The sequence below is a fragment of the Corvus cornix genome, chromosome 8 (assembly GCF_000738735.6).
Source record: "Corvus cornix cornix isolate S_Up_H32 chromosome 8, ASM73873v5, whole genome shotgun sequence".
In the NCBI taxonomy this organism is placed as follows: domain Eukaryota; kingdom Metazoa; phylum Chordata; class Aves; order Passeriformes; family Corvidae; genus Corvus; species Corvus cornix.
Genome location: NC_046338.1, coordinates 31,241,594 through 31,260,333, shown reverse-complemented (window position 1 = coordinate 31,260,333; position 18,740 = coordinate 31,241,594). Strand labels below are relative to the sequence as shown.

General features: G+C 40.0%; 1 protein-coding gene across 8 annotated transcripts in view; it reads right to left on the bottom strand.

The window, feature by feature from the left end:
• The window catches only part of CEP350 (centrosomal protein 350), a 72,705-nt gene that overhangs the window by 14,934 nt on the left and 39,031 nt on the right, over positions 1-18,740 (bottom strand). For 7 of the 8 annotated variants that reach the window (XM_019290048.3, XM_010406285.4, XM_010406288.4 and 4 more), the window contains 11 exons: positions 18,204-18,388; positions 17,246-17,333; positions 16,743-16,889; positions 15,794-15,951; positions 12,120-12,242; positions 8,332-8,531; positions 6,388-6,599; positions 5,033-5,177; positions 2,218-2,378; positions 1,497-1,636; positions 575-657 (listed from right to left, as the gene is read on the bottom strand). In XM_019290048.3, the coding sequence (XP_019145593.3) occupies positions 575-657; positions 1,497-1,636; positions 2,218-2,378; positions 5,033-5,177; positions 6,388-6,599; positions 8,332-8,531; positions 12,120-12,242; positions 15,794-15,951; positions 16,743-16,889; positions 17,246-17,333; positions 18,204-18,388 (1,642 nt within the window). The remainder of the gene's footprint in view (positions 1-574; positions 658-1,496; positions 1,637-2,217; positions 2,379-5,032; positions 5,178-6,387; positions 6,600-8,331; positions 8,532-12,119; positions 12,243-15,793; positions 15,952-16,742; positions 16,890-17,245; positions 17,334-18,203; positions 18,389-18,740) is intronic. The other variant, XM_010406290.4, reaches the window with a different exon arrangement.

Below are 18,740 nucleotides of genomic sequence, written 5' to 3'. Positions count from 1 at the left end.
TTTTATTGCAAACTGCAATCACAGGCAGCTAAATTAATATCAAGGTTTCTATGTTAAACGAAGAAACAAACTGGTGCCTTGGAAACACATACTTCTGGCTGTCCCATGGACATGAGCAACTCCCATTCAGGTTCCAGGCTTTCTTTCTGCTTCTGTTCCTTTAACCAGTATCCCAAGGTAAGGACTCAGTTACTTGTTTGCAAGCCACAGTAACAACAAAGATTTGAATGGCAGATAATGAAGAGATAATCACCAACAGCAAAGCAGTGAAAAGTATCTGAACTCAGTGGTAAAGGAACAAGAAACAAAAGAAAGTAAAAAGGTTGTCACTTAATTACGGTTTCATGTAAACCTCAGAAATAGTAAACTAAATACTGAATACACAGGGTATTCTGCAAAAGCTGACTCCTGCTATATAAAACTGCAAAAAATACAGCTCCATCACTATGGTTTTATGAAGTCTGCATCCTCTCTTAAAACCTCTTAGTGAATCAAGATGGAAAAGGTTAAAGAATTTTAAAACAGTCAGTCTTCAAGATCTTAATCTGCAGTATGGATTTGTCCAGTTGCATACCTGCATGTTCTGAAATGGATTCCAAAGATGCTCTGGATCTCTCTGATTCAGTCAGTGATTTCCAGTTTTTAGCTGTCTCAGGCCTGAATTGGAAAAATCAAATTGCACGAATTACAGTTACACCAGGGTGTTGTTTGTTTGGGTTGTTTTTAATAGATAAAAATGGAGATACAAGCATGTATAATTATAACACCACACCAACGTGGCATTGTAATTATAATGTAAGTAGTTTGCTTTGTCAACATACTGTGACCTTAGAAAATAAGAATGGGGACAGAGAGGAGAGTCTGGAGAGTCCTGGAAAGTGATTTTTTTAAAAGACTAATCAAACTTTATCTATTTCAAGAAAAGGAAAAACAAAGAGGAAAAAAAAGTTGGGTTGTTTCCGTGGCTTTTTAAATTTGAATGCACTAAAATTGCACCATCTACTGGAGAAAAAGAAACACTTAAAAATACAGTGGGAAGTGCAAAAATCAGTTTAATTCTCTACCCTTTAAAATCTAAGATCGAAACCAGATTTAAGTTGCAAAGATGAGTGGTTTGCCTCAGACAGTGCAGTGGACATAATGAGTGACCAAAATAGAAAAAAAAAAAGCCTTCAAGGCTGATAATGCATCCAAAGCATTTGGCAGAATTCTTGCACAACAGAAAATTATTTAAAAAAATCATTAAAAAAACCTTGAAAACAGAGCCTGAAAGGCTGGGCAGGACAAAAGTGAAGAGCATATGATTACAGACACAGTAAACCTTATCTGTTTTGGGTCTGGTGACAGCAGCAAAGAGGTCAATAGGATACTGCCACTGTCTAGTGCTTTAAGGCAGAGCAGCTACCAGCTTTCCTTGCATCCATGGTTTTGGCTAAAACAGCTATCACTACAGTTCTAGAATAATCTCAAAAAGAAGAAGGAGAAATCCCAGTTACCTATGGAGTGGTGGTGCCTTGATCTTAGGTTTTTCAGCAGCAGCTGAGGATGGAGTTTTAATCTGAGGTTTGGCTGTTGGTGATGCCTCCAGATCTCGGCTCAACTCTGCTTCAGTCTTCTTGATAAACTCATCATACGACTGCATATGGAAAACAATGCCAGCTGTTAATACACCAAACCACAACTACAATTCAACGATCAAAACCTCTTAAGTGAATAAAGAATACACTTGGTTTCTCTGCAAACCAATCTATTTAACTTTCCCAAGGTCTACAGCTGCAAATCCTAGAAATTTCAATACTTCCAAAAACAAATTCCATGAGCACTAATCTTTAATCCCAGCTAGGATACTAATGTGCATAAACATACATAACCCCGGAACACTGCCAGTAACCCATTACAGATAGACATTTTAAAAGGGAATGGCATTTTTGCCTCAAGGCTCTGGCTCATGATTGGAAACGGTTGAACAGCCAGGTTGGATGGGGCTTTGAGCAACCTGGTCTAATGGAAGGTGTCCCTGCTCATGGAAAGGGGGTTGGAATGAGAGGATTTTCCAACCCAAACCATTCTGTGATTCTCTATAATAGTCACACTTCTGTCACAACAATGTGTCTTTCACAGCTGTTGATACAATATTCCGCCAAAAACATCCATACTATAAAGATTTATCCAAGGCCAACAATCTGTTAGTTTGCCCTTCTTTATACTGTTCCTAACCTCCAGCTGTTTGATCAAACTGGCTTCCTGGGCCTTCAGTCTCTCCTTCTGTCTCTTTTTCTGCTCCTTTTTCAGCTGGTAAACCACAGATTTCCTTTTCCGTAGCTCATCCTTCAGGGCCCTGATGCGTCCTTCGATGTCACTTTGATCAGAGGTGGTTTCTGAAAAAGTTTAGTTTTAGTCTTTACAAACTTGCCCCTCACAAAACAATTCTAAGCAAAGCAATGAACAGTCATTCAGTAATTACAAAATACAGTCCAAGAAAAATGTCAAAGAACTTAATGTCAACATGTTATTTAACACAGTAAGACTCTTAAAGTGGGATTTCAGATTCTAAACACTACTATGTGTGTAAGATATAAAAAGGTGTTGCATCTTACTTAATTTACAGGAGATTGGCTCTGATACACACAGTAACTCGTTACCAAGCTTATTCACACCAACCACACATATTTATGCTCTTCATCATTAGCTGCTTGTCATGTTGGGTATTGCAGAAATTAATTTTCTGACGTATTTAAAAATGCAACTCAAAGCTGCACACCAAAAATATATCTGAAACACAGGCTTACAATTAGAATATTGAGTTCCAAGTTACAGAGTACACGTCAGTGATGAGAATGTCACCAAATAGAAGTTTCTGGCCCATACAGATTTTCTGTCACCTAGACTAAATACATCTGTGAAACACAGAGCTGACTGGCCAACAGCTGGACGGGAAGTCAATCTGAACAACACAGAGATTGTCACTGTCCCCAGATACTCAGATCTAGTCCCTGCATAATAACCCTATTCTACCAATAACTCTGCTGATTTTCTTATTTCTACTGTATTTCTATTTCCTACTTTCTTCTACCTACTTCTACTTTCCTTATTTCCTCTTAGTCTCTCAGACTCTAGAGAGAGACCACCTCAGTCTCTCATTAGCTGTTTTCTCCCACCCACCTATGTCCACTTGTTTCTTGTTTTAAATGTGTACCAACACAGTGCAAAACAAGATCCTTATCCCAGATTGGTGCTACACAATCAACTATCAAAAACTCTTCAAAGTATTTACCTGACATAGCCTTACTGGAGCTTCTCCCTGAGCTGATGTGCCCTTTCCTCTTGTAGCTCCTTAGAGGAGGATTTTGGCTGGTTTGTTTTTCTAATGCTCAGTACCACCTGTAATGTTTTCTGGATGCTCATAAATGCCAGTTGCTTTACTTAATAGCTTAGAAAGCCAGTTACCGATATCCTTTGGTCAGCTAGCAGGAAGAGCTGGACGTTTCCCTAATCCATCTCATTTCTGAACATAACAAACCACCATAATGAAGGATTCCATCCTTAACAACAGCCAGTAAATGCAATCAAACTACTGTATTCTTTTTGCATTAACAACTGTTGCTAACCATTTAAAGAATTAAAAAAAAAAAACAAAAAAAACCCCCAAAAGAATGGAACCTCACTTGCTAATCAGGAGCACTTTGCGATGCCACTGTAATTAACAGCTCCTCCCTAACAGTAAGTGACCACTATGTAATTACAGCATTTCTTGATCAGCTCATAAGGGAAAGATCTGCACATGCTTTCATCTTTGACGATCTTGTCTATGCATGCATCAGACTGACAGGGCAATGACTTCATTGCTACTCAGCAGGCTAGACCATTTGTCTCTTTACAATGGAATGATTTATTGTGAAAGCAGCACCATCCTGATTGACTTCCCACCTCTCACACCTTTCTTTAGAATCTGAAATCAAAGCCTGTCAATGTTTTATTTTGCACAAGTTTATTTTCATGATCACTGTTGCCTGCTCTACATTTCATAATGGCTTCCTTATATGACTGCTGTGTCAGAGCTTGAAAGTAACTTTATCAAGGTGCTGAAAGCTTCACTGGGTTGGAAACCTGCTCTCAAGACAGAATCGCAACACAAATTACTCAGTGCAAATACCTAGGTGTTTCTCACAGTAAGTTACCAACCATCACAAACAACAGCCAGTACACACAAGAGAACCCTTTTAATTCTTTTTCCACTAAAGACTTTTCATTAAGAAAAAAACCAAGGAGGAAAATGCTATCTCATTTGCTAAGAAGTATTGTGTGGTGCTCTATCAATTGCAGTGTGGAAAACAAGATGTTCTAGAGCCTGAAAGCATAGAAAGAGTCAAAACAGACTTCCCAGGTGAACAGAGTAGACAATGGTGACCCACGGGATGGTGGCTCAGGAACCCCTGCAATCCACATGACTGAGAGCACAGCAGGGAAAGGGCTGCTCTGTTCCACTTCACTTCCAGTATTCCTCCCCTCAGCATTTACTGGCAGCCAGCTTGGGTACTGGACAAAGGGTATAATGAGTCTATATAGTAGATCTTGTATTTTATACCTCAAAATGCCACCTTAGGCCCTGCACATATACCAAACTCTCCTCCAAAAATAAACTCCTGTGTCCTGAAGCATCCACTGATTCTGCACATGGAAGAGCAGGCCCAAGGGTCTCCCCCATACTGCCATGTAACAGAGCTGTACTGCTTCTGGAGCCACGCTGGGTGCCCAAGAAGGGATTTTTAAATTCTAGGACCACCTTAACTATTGACTCTTACCTTCTCCATGTGTGTTTGCAGAACCTGCACTACTTTCTACAAGAAGAGATAATGTATAAACCTTCAGCTCAAGAGATCAAATTACATAATGGGAAAATACTCCCACCAACCCCAAGCCCTGGCAATTTCCAGGAATTTGTCTGCCTCCCCCACCTATGTCTGCATTTCAAGTTTGTTAAAAGCAAAAGCTTTGAAAAAGCAATTTAAACCCAAGTGGATATTACACTTACCTGACTGTGTCATAGATAAAGATTCATCAGACCAGTTGTGAGACGTCTGATGAGACTTCACAGGTGAACGTAGCTGTCCTCCAGTTCTGTGGCTGCCTTTGCTGGAGTCTTGCTTTGATACAGATATGCTGCTTTTGGGAGGAGACTAAGAGAAGAAAAGGATAAATAAGTAATTGCAGTTTGAAAGTAGAAGATCACTGTCATCAGGAGCCAGTTACAAGGAAAGAACAGCAAGACAAGAGAGCATCTCAAACAATAGTAGCTATACGAAGACCTTAAGAAGAATTTAATCTTTGCTAGACAGTAAAACAAAAATACCAAGAGCAGCAATAACTGACTGCTTACTTTGAGCCTAGATGTCAATAAACCTGCTTAGACTACTCTACTACCACCTAAGTGAACTGACATGGCTCTGACTCACAGGTGTTCAATACATTTGTGTCATCTTATTTGGTTACATCCGCAGCAATAGGAACTCCTAGTAAATAAACTAATGAAATCAACCACTTTATGTAAGGGGTGCAAGATGACATTCTGAATCAGTGAAACAACTATTTATAGAGCACTATTTTTCTGAGGCCAGGCAAAAATTCAAAGAGCAAATGTTCCTGCAAAATGCTGCTTAACACTTCAACATTATCCTACAAACCTTTAACACACCTTGGACATAACCTCTGGCATATATTAGACATTTTATTATTATCTTCTCAGCAAATCTGCAAAGAAAGTGTTTGTAATAAGTCTAGATAAGCATTTCTTTTACTCCACAGACACTGCATTTTCTGTCTTATTAAGCACAGGACAAAATTAGGATGAAACTCATCAAAATTATCATCCAACTAGAAATAGCAATTGGAATAGAACAATAAGGCAGAATTAAGCAGCAAGCAGACTTAATCTGAAACGCAAAGGACTGTGCATGAGGTTACAGGTCTGCTTCTTCATCCCATAGCTGCACTTTGGGATACACTACTTGCAAACAAGGCAAAGTGGAAAAACAGAGCATAGTTTCCATGGCCTCCAAGAATTTATACAATGGCAACAAGCTAGCCTACAGCTAATTCACACTGGTAAACTGGGTCAGTGTTCCACCACTTAGCACTGCATACCTACGTGACATACGCAAAATGTTTCGCAAGACTACCCACAAGTTTAAAAATATCTAACTCTGTGCGGAAACAATATTTCCCCAAGACTTCAAAGCACACATCTGATCACAATGATGACACACAGTAATGTGAAGTGGTATCACAAGCACAGAAAACAGATTTAATGAATAGTTTAATCTCTACTTTGACAACTGGGGTGGCTATACTTGCTACTTCTCTGATAGTGTGTAAGAACAGCTCACTCACCAGTTTGCCAGGCGAGGAAGAGGACTTGAACTCTTCAGAATAAGCCATTTCTTCATTAATTGTACTCTGATCTGGGCTTTCTGGCTGTTCATGGCCCATGGGCTCTGATGGGACAGACTCAGCAGCCAGACTGCCAAGATCTTCTGGGATAGAGCTTTCACTATTCAGATGAGAGCAAGAAGGCACTGGAGACTCTTCCTCACTAGCTGTTTCTGAGATTCAACAGGAGGAAAAACAAGGCACATCAGAACTTGCACCACCTTACATGCAGAGGCTGAAGGCATATAAGGCTGAAGGCATACAAGGTTGAAGGCAAACTTTCTATGCTGCCTGCATATAAAGTAGTAACTGCTACCAGTACACGTCAAACAAGCGTTATTGCACTCACCTAGACACACTGATGGTGAAATGTTTAGCAGGAACAAGCCTGCTTCCAGAGAAGTATGACTTAAAGCTATGATTTGTGTTCAAGATACACCTGGATGTGGCACTTAGTGCCCTGATCTAACTGGAAAGGTGGTATCAGTTAAGAGGTCGGACTTTATGATCTCACGAGGCCTGTTCCAACCCAAATGATGCTGTGCACCTGTGAAAACTGCCCAAGATTCTTAGTGATTGCTGAATATCTAAAATAAAGAGGTTTTCAGGATATTCTAACATTTTCCAGACAATACACTCCAAAAAGATTATTAGGGAAACCTGTCCTTCCAGTTGACCATACAGAAGCAAGAGTCACTATTAGTCTGAAGAAGTCATGGAGGAGCATATAATCTGCAGGCCAGATCTTGAATTTAGAATTGATTGCTTCCTTTACAGTAGTTGCAGAAAACATTTTAATGTTATGATTTCATCATGAGTCTCTCAAATGGCAACAAACAAAATAATAAGGTGGGTTTTCAATATTCCTGTTTACTAAGTTCCGTAGGAGTCACAGCATTACTGAGGCAGCCATGGAGAACTATTCAGTGTCTGAGCAAAGGCTGGGGAGAGGAACTTTTCCTTCTGAAGCAGGGCTGAGCTCCAATGCTTACTGGTAGACACAATCAGTAGAAAGCAAGGCTATTTCCTCACTTATTGATGAGAATTCAGCATTTGTGCTGAATTTTTGCTCATTGGAACTTATTGACTCATACACGTATCATCTTTAAAATGTCTTACAATGTCTAAAATCCGCATGACTGCTTTCAGCAACAAGTGTAATAGGGCAGTATTCTGAATTCCCTTTGCACATTCAAAGGATGTGCTGCCTACTTTCAGCAAAGTGGGGGAAAAAGGAAAATAGGTATGTTTTTAGAACAATCCCTGAAACTATCTTCTCTCACTGCAATTCAATCCCTGTGCTTCTGCATGGTCCACTTAAAACTCAACTGTAAAGTTGTAGCTTCCAGCATCTGGGAATTCAATTTTCCCTCACAATAGCATAATTTATACTAATTAGATCCTAGCATACTTTACTACAGCTACACATTTCAAACAGGTTGCATTAACAATGGAGGGAAAAAAAAACCTGTTTCAATTTTTGGAAAACACAGACAATGGCAAAGCAGCCCCTGACAGGAGCCATCCTCACAAACAGTACTAAAGCTAACAGGGAGAGACACTTTGCTCACTACTGGGGAAAATGGTTTTAACAGAGTTAAGTTCAGAAGACTACCAGCAAAAGATCATGCCATATTGCAGTATTTCTGCTTTGGAAGACAGAAATATAGTTTAAAAATTGTATGTAGAAGTGACCAATGGGCTTATGCTGCACTTTTCACTTGGGAGGATACACAGCAAAGGAGAAATACACATTTAACTATGGTGTAAAACAGGCTACAGAGTGCAGAAACTGAGATTCTAGGAGTGTCCAGAAAACAACCAAAATATCAGAAAAGGAAACAATTGCAAACCTAAGCCATCCCTGACTTGTCATATGTGTCACTTCCCTCCATTTCCCATTACCTTTGGGCTCAGTTCTCTGATCCCCCAGCTCTTTCTTGGGTATTTTGGTTTTGAGCAGCTCTTTGTCCCAGGCAGCCAGAGCCTGCTTTTCCATCCGCCGTATTTCTGCCTCCTCCGCATCCAGGCGGCGTTTCCACTCCAGCAGCTCCTCCGCGTGCTGGCGGCGCTGCATCAGCTTCTGCTCCCGCTTAGTGAGGAACCTGCCAGGCAGAGCAGAGGCCAATGGCAAAGCAGCCAGCCACACCCAGAGACCCCAACACCCAGATACTCGACTGCTGCCATTGCCAGAACCGCACTTGTTCAGTTTGCTTTCTAGGATAACACCCACAATAACTACTATCTCCCAGACTTCTGGTGTGCTGCTGAGAAAACCCCACAAGTAGACAAGGCTTCTTTTCTCTGCAGGAAGTAATGGCTATATCATACTGTAAACAGGCCGTTTACATTTTTAAAATCTTCAAAATCATTAAAAGTGCTACAAATTACGCACTAAACTGAACAGAAAAAGTTCCCAATTTCAGGACATGAAAAGTACCTATGGTATTAAACTGGAACCTTCTAGAAAGCCGTGACCACTTGAAAAATGAACTTTTCTTTTTTGCTAATCCCAATGACAGAAAAATTGTAACCTCACTTGCCCCACAGTTTTTTCCAAATATGTAAATATAAGAGAAGGTGATTCTATATTAATAGTCCTCCTGGAGCTTTAATCCTTCTTCCTTGAAGCATCATCTCTATGGCTTGCCACACTTGGAATGTTAATTGTGAGCTGACAGCATCAAGAGAATAACGATGCCAGATTGTTTCTTCCCAGCTACTAACATATCTGGCTGGTAGTTTAAGAAGAAAAAAAAATTAAAGCTCATGCTGAAAATTAGCAGATATTTTCTTTCTGACAAATAGCTCTTAGGTGATTTTAAGATGAAACCTTAGAATTGACAAAACTCTCACAGGATTTTGTAGGGATGAATAGGTTTGTGTGCACACACTTGTTCTTTTTGCCAGCCCTTGTCTCATTTCTGAGCATTGAAGTAACCAAGACCATAGCACTCAACCTTTCAGACAGTAAATTGGAAGCAAGTTCAACATCAATTGCACACACTTCCTCTGGCATGCCAAGTCTAGAGAAGAGTGCCCATCAATCCATTCACCTCCTACGCTGAAAGCGTCAAGAAGTCATAGAATCACTCTGTAGAAAGTACACGGCTTGCCAGCTAGAGAGAGTTTGTCATTGGTACAGAAGTTGTGGTGCTGTAAAAGGCAGACTTCAAAGACTTGTGATGCTTCATTTTTGCGAATGTCTTTATAATTTTCAAGCCAGCCTAAGCACTTAGCATCAAAGTTTTTAAGCTGCAAAGCAGATAATAATCTCACTTGTGCTTTTTAATCTCTCACATTTCAAAAAACCCTTTTATTTACAGAGACTGGAATGGCCAAGTGACTCATGTGCAGGTCTTGCCTGCTAAGGGACATTTCTTGTTTGCTCACTTAGTGTTTGTTCTATTCCCTGGAAAAGTGAGCTGGCAGTTGATCAGAAAGGTTAAGATTCAGATAAGTCCTCCTCTAAGACAGATTCAGACAAAGGGACCAAGTTATGACATAAAAAGTTTCAGAAGACAGTAAGAGATGCTCACAATCTTCTTTCTGATGGTCAAAACAAGATGAGGTGAAAACCAGAAGATCTCTGAACATCTGCCATCTTGAAGCTGACAGATTCCATGATTTTGTGCATTATTTTATCACTTTCTACAGACAAGCATCAAACATGGTCTACACTTAGGCAAAACTGACAGGCTGGTATCATTAACAGAGCAAACTACCAACAGTAATTGCATTACAAACATGACAGGGACAGCCATGACAATGTTGTGTCTTTCACCAGCACTATCAGATTTAGCCACTCTTACTCTCACACACACATCAGTTCCAATTAGTCCAGTAGATCATACGTTTGGAACTTGTTATGGAGGTTATTACTGCAATAACCTCAATACAAAAAGCAACTTTTTCTTCTTTCTTCACCTACTGTTTGATTCCACCAGAAAGTTTTGCAGTTTACTGGATCTTGAGAGAGGTAAGCCCAGTTGAAATAAAATGCAAGAGAAAGTCTGAAATAAATGGATTCAAAGGAGCACGTCTCCTTAAAAGCAGATGTCAAATGAATTAACCTAGAAGACCACAAACAGGAGAAGAATCAATGAAATTGCCATGAAAATAATTACCACGTAAGAATTACTTAATAAGAAAAATAAGTCAACAGAAGTGATGGGAGACAAAGAGGATTCCAACAAAAAACCCACAAAAAGAGGAGGATCAAAGCAGCATGGCCAAAGATGCAGACCCTTTCATAACCTTGGGGTTTTAAAGGCCAGAGCCACAAAATAGCAGATGCATTGCCTTAATATTTGTTGCAGTCTAGAGGGTTCCAGTTGCAATACCAAGCGTACACATTTATTCTCAAAAGCAGAAAAAAAATTGCAAAAGCACATCTGGCATCTACACAGCTGGAAATGTGGGGGAGCAATGAGGAAGCAGCAGCACTCAGATTGCAGCAGCGTGATTTCAAAGTCTGTTTCCTGGTGCTAACATCACACATTTTATCCATGCATTTCAAATATTAGTATTAACCTGCTGCTCTAAACTGTACTTGTACATTTTAAGGTATACTGACTATAAGCCCAAACTATGCGGCTTCAGCAGCTGTTCTGAAGTAGTAACCAGACAGCGGGAGCAAAGTGAACTGTCTGCCTGCCAGAACATAGCAGGAATAAGAGATTAGAATCCTGGAATGGTTTGGGTTGGAAGGGACATTAAAGATCATCTAGTTTCACTCCTCTACCATGAGCAGGAACTCCTTTTGCTAGACCAGGTTGCTCAAAGCCCCAGCTGACCTGGCCTCGAACACTTCCAGGGATGGGACAGGTTGTTTCTCAGGGTGACCTGTGCCAGTGCCTCACCAATCTCCCAGTAAAGAACTTCTGTATATTTAATCTAGATCTACCCTCTCTCAGTCTAAAACCACTACCCCTTGCCCTACCACTGCAGGCCCCGGTAGAAAGTCTCTCTCCATTTTTCTTATAACCTCACTGTATATGCTGAAGAGGCACAATAAGGTCTCCCTGGAGCCTTTTCTTTTCCAGACTGAACAAGCCCAACTTTCTCAGCCCGTCTTCATAGGAAAGGTGTTCCCCTTCTTTGATTTTTTGTGGCTTCCTCTGGACCTGCTCCTACAGGTCCACATCCTTCTTGCACTGGGGACCCCAGAGCTGGATACACGACTGCAGGTGAGGTCTCACCAGAGCAGAGTGGAGGGGTAGAACCACCTCCCTTGACCTGCTGAGATGTTTTTCCAAGCAGCCCAAAATAGAGTTGGTTTTCCAGGCTGCAAGTGCACACTGCCGAGTCATGTCCAATTTTTTGGTCCATCAGCACCCCCAAGTCCTTCTCTCAATCCATTCATTCCCCAGACTGAACTGATACTGGGGATTGCCCTGACCCACGTGCAGGGCCTTGCACTTGGGCCTTGTTGACCTTCCTGAGGGTCACGCTGGCCCACTCCTCAAGCTTGTCCAGGTCCCTGTGGACAGCATCCCTTCCCTCCAGCTCAACTGCACTGCTCAGCTTGGTGCTGAGGGAGGAGTCATCCCCCTGTCTATGTCATTGATAAAGATCTGGAAACAGTGAGGCAAGTGTCAAACACACCCACTGCTGAAGAACCTCTGGACTTTCTAGGACTGAACAGAGCATGCTCTATCAAAGAGTCTATCACTGGAGAAATATACAGTTACCTGACCAATTGGTTGTAGATATACAGCTGGAATTTGGGATGGAGGTTGGGAAAACAGACACTGAGAGAGGCCCAGTGGTGAGACGTAAAGACAGAGAAGAAGTAGTGAACAGGAGAGCAGTGTCTACAAAATAAGGAGGAAGAGTTTAAAACTAAGATAGCAATTAAGACAGAAAGAATGAGAAAAGGATAGCATCTAGCAAAGAACTTTAAAATTAATTGCATTTAACATTGTATAGTTAATACCCAACATCTGCAGTACAAAAACTATACACTGTTATGCAGAAGGTTATAGAACATACACTTACAACACTTCGTTTTCTGTTAATGAAAGACAAGCGACTTTCACACTGCTGTATTTTTCTTCAAATTTCGGAGAGTTTTATTACTTTGATGCAGATTTCCACAAGCACCAGTTAATATATCTCAGCCTGACCTTTCTCATGCTATTCTCTCAAAAGAGTTAATTATTGGTATTAATGAGCACGCTGGTTTTGCAATATCAACAATTTGCTGGTCTGAAACTTCAAACACATTTTCATTCACCTGGCGAAACCTCAGTAAAATTATTTCTACAGTAAGGTAAGCACCAGTGAAAGAGCAAAGAAAAAAGAGATTAAATAATTTACTTTTAAAACATAAACCGTTCCAGGAAGAGTCCAAGACATACCTGCCATTCACACGCTAGCTGCTAACTGGGATTTTTTGCAACAAAGTACAGACTTGATCTCAGAATATTCATATATCTCATTTGAAGTACTAACTGCTTTTAAAAAAATCTCCATAACTTACAGCTCTGCTTAAAATGGTATTTCTTGAAAGTATTACCATTTTAAGCTAATTCCTAATGAATTATCAAATTTATAGAAAAATACCATGCTCCATTTAGCTCTATCAACTACAATGCAAGCTAAGAAGCACGCTAAGGAAAAGCAAATGAAAAAAAGCATTTAATCCATTATTGCACAGATTATCATTAATGCTGCATATGCAAGGAAAGCCAGGGGAAAGTGGTTAATTCTCTTTGACAGAGCATGCTCCTGTTCACATGCAGGCTACACAGACTCATTAGTTAAAATGAAAACAGAGCTATTCTTTCATTCCCCTTTTAGCAGAAAACAAATATTAAAGCTGCCTCCTAAGTAAGGAAGCCAAAGGATTTCCACCTTGCTGTGGAGTACAGCAAATCCAGCATAGCAGGCTTTCCCAATTCCTTCCTCTAGTGCCTTTGTATTTATCATTCAGCTTCATCCCTTGTGCCCTATTTCCCACCCCGATTCCCCTCAAATGGCAGCTTGCTATCATTACATCCTACACCAAACATATTACTCTATTGTTTTATGTGTTTTACAAACAGGATATTAAAAAAAAGAACAAGTCAGCACTGTTTTTCAATCAATAAGCACTGCTATCACTACCAAAACACCTGCCAAAGGTGTGCAGCAACTGTACGATAGGAAAATCAAGTTTCAGAGAATCATTTACGCTTACACAAAATACTTCCTCCTCTGAACACGTACAACAACCCAAGATGTTTAAAACCATAAAACCAAAAATGTATGATCATATATATCACACAGAATTTCCATTTGTTCTACCATCTCAAATCCTGGTATCGAGCTTTTGAAAAGTATTCTCCAGGTGAGCAATATTTCCAACTACATAAAATAATAACCAAATGAGGACTAAAATATCTTTAAAGGTAGAACATACTTTATATCTGCTACTATCCCTTGCAATAGTAACAATTATCAGTATGTAAGTCTTTATGCAATCGTAAATGTTGCTTAGAAATGAAGGTACTTCGAAAAAGTAAGATTTCAAGACCAATATTGACAAAGCCACTACCTGATAACAAGTGGCAAAGGAAGCCTTGAATATACAAGTATATTTGTCATCGCTTTTAGTAACCACTACATTACTATGTCTCAAAATTCATAAGCTGCAGATTGTTTTTTTATCACCATTTGAAATTTGTTGAATCTTGTGTGGGAAAAAAGATAAAGACACTCTTTTAACAAAAAAATAGGATCAGAAGAAAAAAATTATTTTCTTGAAACCCTAGAAGTCAACATGGCCTACAACTCACAAGCTTTTCAAGTCCCCATCTTAAGCCATTTACCAGTCTCAAAAGATACTTTGAGAATTTGCCACTATGATGATGGGGTGGTTTTCATACAGCTTGGAATGTCAGGAGTTTAGTCGGGAAATATGTCACCTCAGAACCTTTTAATGATCAGTGATTTTGGCAGCTGGGTTTACCAGATGCTACCAGAGGAGTCCGAATAAAACAGCCATCGACTCAGGCTAGACACGGAGGCCATGAAACTACAACATGTTTTTAGTTTTTCCTACTTATACCAAAGCCTCCCTTACTGCTACTGGGTTTTATTTTCATTATATTCAAATACACGCATGTGTGGGAAATGTGCTTCTCAAATGATTGCAAGCAAACAGGCTGCTAAGGAGCCAAGGACAGCTGGCCTTTACATGGCACTGCTTGCTTTGTGATGTTTTATCCAGCTGTGTTTGGAGTCTCAAGAGAAAACACGTTACAAAGATCACCCACATGGACTAAAGTGCAGTGACTATCGTGGTTCTAAGCTCAAAATAATTGTTTAAGCAAAGACTATTTCTTGTGGCAACTGGCAGAAGCCAGACTTTCAATGGATTAGTCTCAAATAAGAATTCAGGGCTTCAAACTAATGAGCACAGGTGGGTAAAGTGTTTGAGATGTTTCGTGCACACAAATAATTCCTCCACCGAAAGGCTGCAGAAATCATTTTTTATCTAAAACAATTTAAAAGGTGAAATCAGGAGATTCATTTTAGGTTTTCAGACCCAGGAACTGCACATAGATTTTGTTATTTCCTCTGGAGCCTAACAAACATTTTCAACAGTCTTCCAACCTGTGAACCACATATCTTCTCAGTCACATACATACTACCTCCATTAATACAGACCACCTCCGTTAATAAAGAAAATATTAAAGAATTCATCCTAGCTGGTTTTAATGCAATCAGAATTAAAATTCAGCAGCTGGATAATTAGATAGAAATCACATACCTGACAACCTCAGTGCCTTTCTGTGAGCCAGACCTGAAACTCAGTTACTAGTTGTTGCATGACAATTGCTATTCTAAGTCACATTTCAATTCAAGATAAAAATTGGCACTGTAATTCCAGAGTCTCGCTCCCTATGTTTTTTCCTCTTTAAGGTAAAAGGGGAGATACAAAATAAAGGCACCATTTTGACCATTTGACTTCAGATCTCTCATTGCAAGAGAAACTCTGACAAGCTGTGCAGTGAAGCTGGAACCCATCCACATTCCTTGTACCTACAAATATCAACATCTCTTAAGCTGATGTGCTTTTACCAACTCTACCAAGCACAAAGAATATTAAACCCAATCTTCTACAATAAAACCTTGACCACTTGGTCGCCATAATGTTTGAATCTTAGTACTCATGCAAGAACTGTAGCCTTTACATTATATTCAAAGATTAATATAGTTTTATTCATGCTTCCAATCAGCTGTTTTTCAGGCAATTCAGATCAAAGCGTGCGTGATATCAACACCACTAATATTTCTGATGGCCATTTTTAGTGCAGATGCGAGCCAAACCAATCATTAAAATAGCAAACTTTTGTAAAAGAAAAAAAGATATAGTTACTTTTCATCCATTCTGCTGCGCATTTTTTTAAGTTTCTGCATGATGCTGCTGGTCTCACTGCTGGAGATGGAGATTGGGGAAGGGCTGCGTGTTTCCGCATCAGTTGGAAGTGGGCTGGAACCATTGCTCTGCTTGATGTCATCCTCGCTGGGAAGCTCCTGCAATTAAAGTGTTAAAATAAGGATATTCTACAATCCTTTAAAAATTGTGTTAATTTAGCTTGCTTCTCTCTAGATTACATAAAACACTACTTCAGAAAAGTCTGTCCACTTGCAGATTTAACTTCATTTTCCAACCTCATTTTTATTTGACACACAGCTTTTTAGTACACCCTTTCTCTCCATAATTTAAGTTTTCCCCTAACTGTATCCAGAACCAAAAAAAAAAAACCACCTCCAAAAAAACCCCCAAAACAACAAACCACCAGAATTCAGTTACCCAAACAGGAAACCAATCTTTTCTATAGTATTACTATTAAACTTGTGTCTTCTTAAAATGTTGTAAGGAGGCAGCCAGTTACCAAAACCTCATTTTGCTGCCTTCTAAAGTAGATGCAAGAAACTTAGCATAATTACACTAACACAGCAGGAAGTTTTGGGATTAGTGCTTATATTTAGGAGTTTGGGCCTGACAAATAATCAAACAAAAATCAAAGCCTGAGAGATCTAAGCATCAAAAAACTCACATTCCTAAAGTCATTAGTTCAGCCTGAGAATGAACAAACACCATCTACTGTGCATTTAAAACATTTTGCAACTTCTCCAAAGGCATTTCCTTGAGTGATGCTCTAAAGCAATTAAACAGAAATTGCTGAGATAAAGCAGTGAGACCATTTCAGGCAGACAAAACTTCCAAGTGATAGGTCCAATCTAGTAGCTTCCCATTCCTATAAACACTGAAGCTGCATAGCTGAAGAGGGAAGACTCCAGCTTCTGTGCTGAACACTCACCAGCTTGTTTTCTCCTGCAGACTTCAGTTTTTCCTGCAGCTTCATTGTAGTCTGACGGATTCGCTCGATTTCTGCCTGCTGTTTCAGGATGAGCTGCCTCTCCTTCCGAGCAGCCTTGTTTGCCTCCTGAAGACGCTTAATTTCTGCCTTTTAGGGATAAAAGATTCAGCATAAGAACACTGACAGACCTCTCTCAAGAACACACTCAAAACTGCCACAGTGCCCTTCCTATGGGTTTGACATGACTGCAATTACATGAGGAAGGAACTAGGTTGAACTTCAACAGCAAAGAACTGAAGATCAATTAATACTTCAGAGTCTGAAGCATGAGATTACAGATAGAGAAGGACCCTTTAGAACAACGTGCTGAATATGACAGAAATGCAAATAAAACTTACAGGTAAGAAATACTGCTGGTTCTCTATTCCTATATTGACAGTGCCTGAAACATTTAATGGGTACACATGGCTTTCAACAGGACTTTCCTAGAGGGCATCCCTTACCTTTTCCTGCTGTAATCTCAGCAGCAGACCACGCTGCCTCTTTCGAATAGGAGGCATCTTATCATCCTCTCCCTTGTCTCGCAAATGCCTGCAAATAGATTGGAAGAAAGAAGAGAAGTAAAAATAAAGTAATAAGATTACTTTATAATAGTAAAGTAACATGGAAGAAGTGCACAACAGGCCTTTAAAGTGAAAAATCCTTGGCATGCTCTCTGGTGGAATACTTTGCACTGTTTGGTCAGACAGGCACAGTAAAAAGGCTGGTGCAGGGAGTAGGAGATCTCACAAGAATGGGCAGAAGCTCTGAAGAGGTAGCACGCTCACCTCACCGTTTGAGAAACACAAAAGGAAAGACACTTGGCTCACTACCTTTGTCAAATCCACAATAACAAGAAATTGTAAGAAAATGTCTGCTGAACAATGGTACTCTCATGCTGAGAAAATTACTGATTAAATCTGGCCACTGCTGTTCACTAGTATCAGTGGGTACTTCAAGTGGACTTAGGAAAAAACAGATCTTAGATTGGAAACAAATCACTAAGTACAAGATGTATCCAGATTCACAAAGTGTGGCCTGAGTCAACTAAAATGACCTCAGATACACATCAAGAAAAGAAAGGTCAAACTGTTTGACAATTCTATACCTTCCTGGATTAAGATATGTAGAGTTAGCAACTACACTTGGCAACGACCTTCTCTAATGGACAACAAACATCTGATCTTCTACTGTTTCAGTGACATTCTCTTAATCAAACCACATTCAACGTAGACATCAAAGCACACTTATAACCTGAGTCCTGTTCTTTCCAAGTCCCAGTAACAATTGTACAGAATACTGACATCAGAAGATTAGTTCAACCATTAATACTTAATAAGGGAGAGGTAAGGTGGAAACAAAACCTTGAAAAGTAGAAGGGAATGGTTAGTCAGCAGTAACATATATTCAGAGCTGCCTTACTTTTTCTGGTGTTCCAGCCAAGCCAGTTCTGCCTTGGTCTTCTCCTTGAGAGCCTTCTCCCGGAGCCGGAGCAGCGAGGACTGATGAGCTGCTCGCATTTCCTCCTCTTTCATGTACTGTCTTACCATCTCCATGGTAAACTTAGAGAAGCTATCCTGCCCCCCTGAGAATGGCATGCTTAGCTCCTAGAAGGAAAGACAAAGTTGGCATGGTAAGACAGAAATGCCAAGGCATTTTTTCAATTACAAAGTGCTCGTGTGTGTGGGTATATACAAAGATACACAAAAATAGAAGCAGGAAGGGAAGCTGTTTCTTCTCTGAGCTTTCTGCAGGCCAGCTTTTTCTGCCCTGTGCTGTGCGACAGCTTTGGGAGGTTTTGGCCAGAGAGATGAGGCATCCTCTTGTGTTTCCTAGCTGTGTGTTAGCATAGTTGGAGGACTTAATCCACTGGGCTTTTAAAACCTACCCCAAGTAGTCACTCCTCCTAAGCCACAAGGTAGAGGCCTGGATGGACTCTTCCATAAGTCATCACACTTG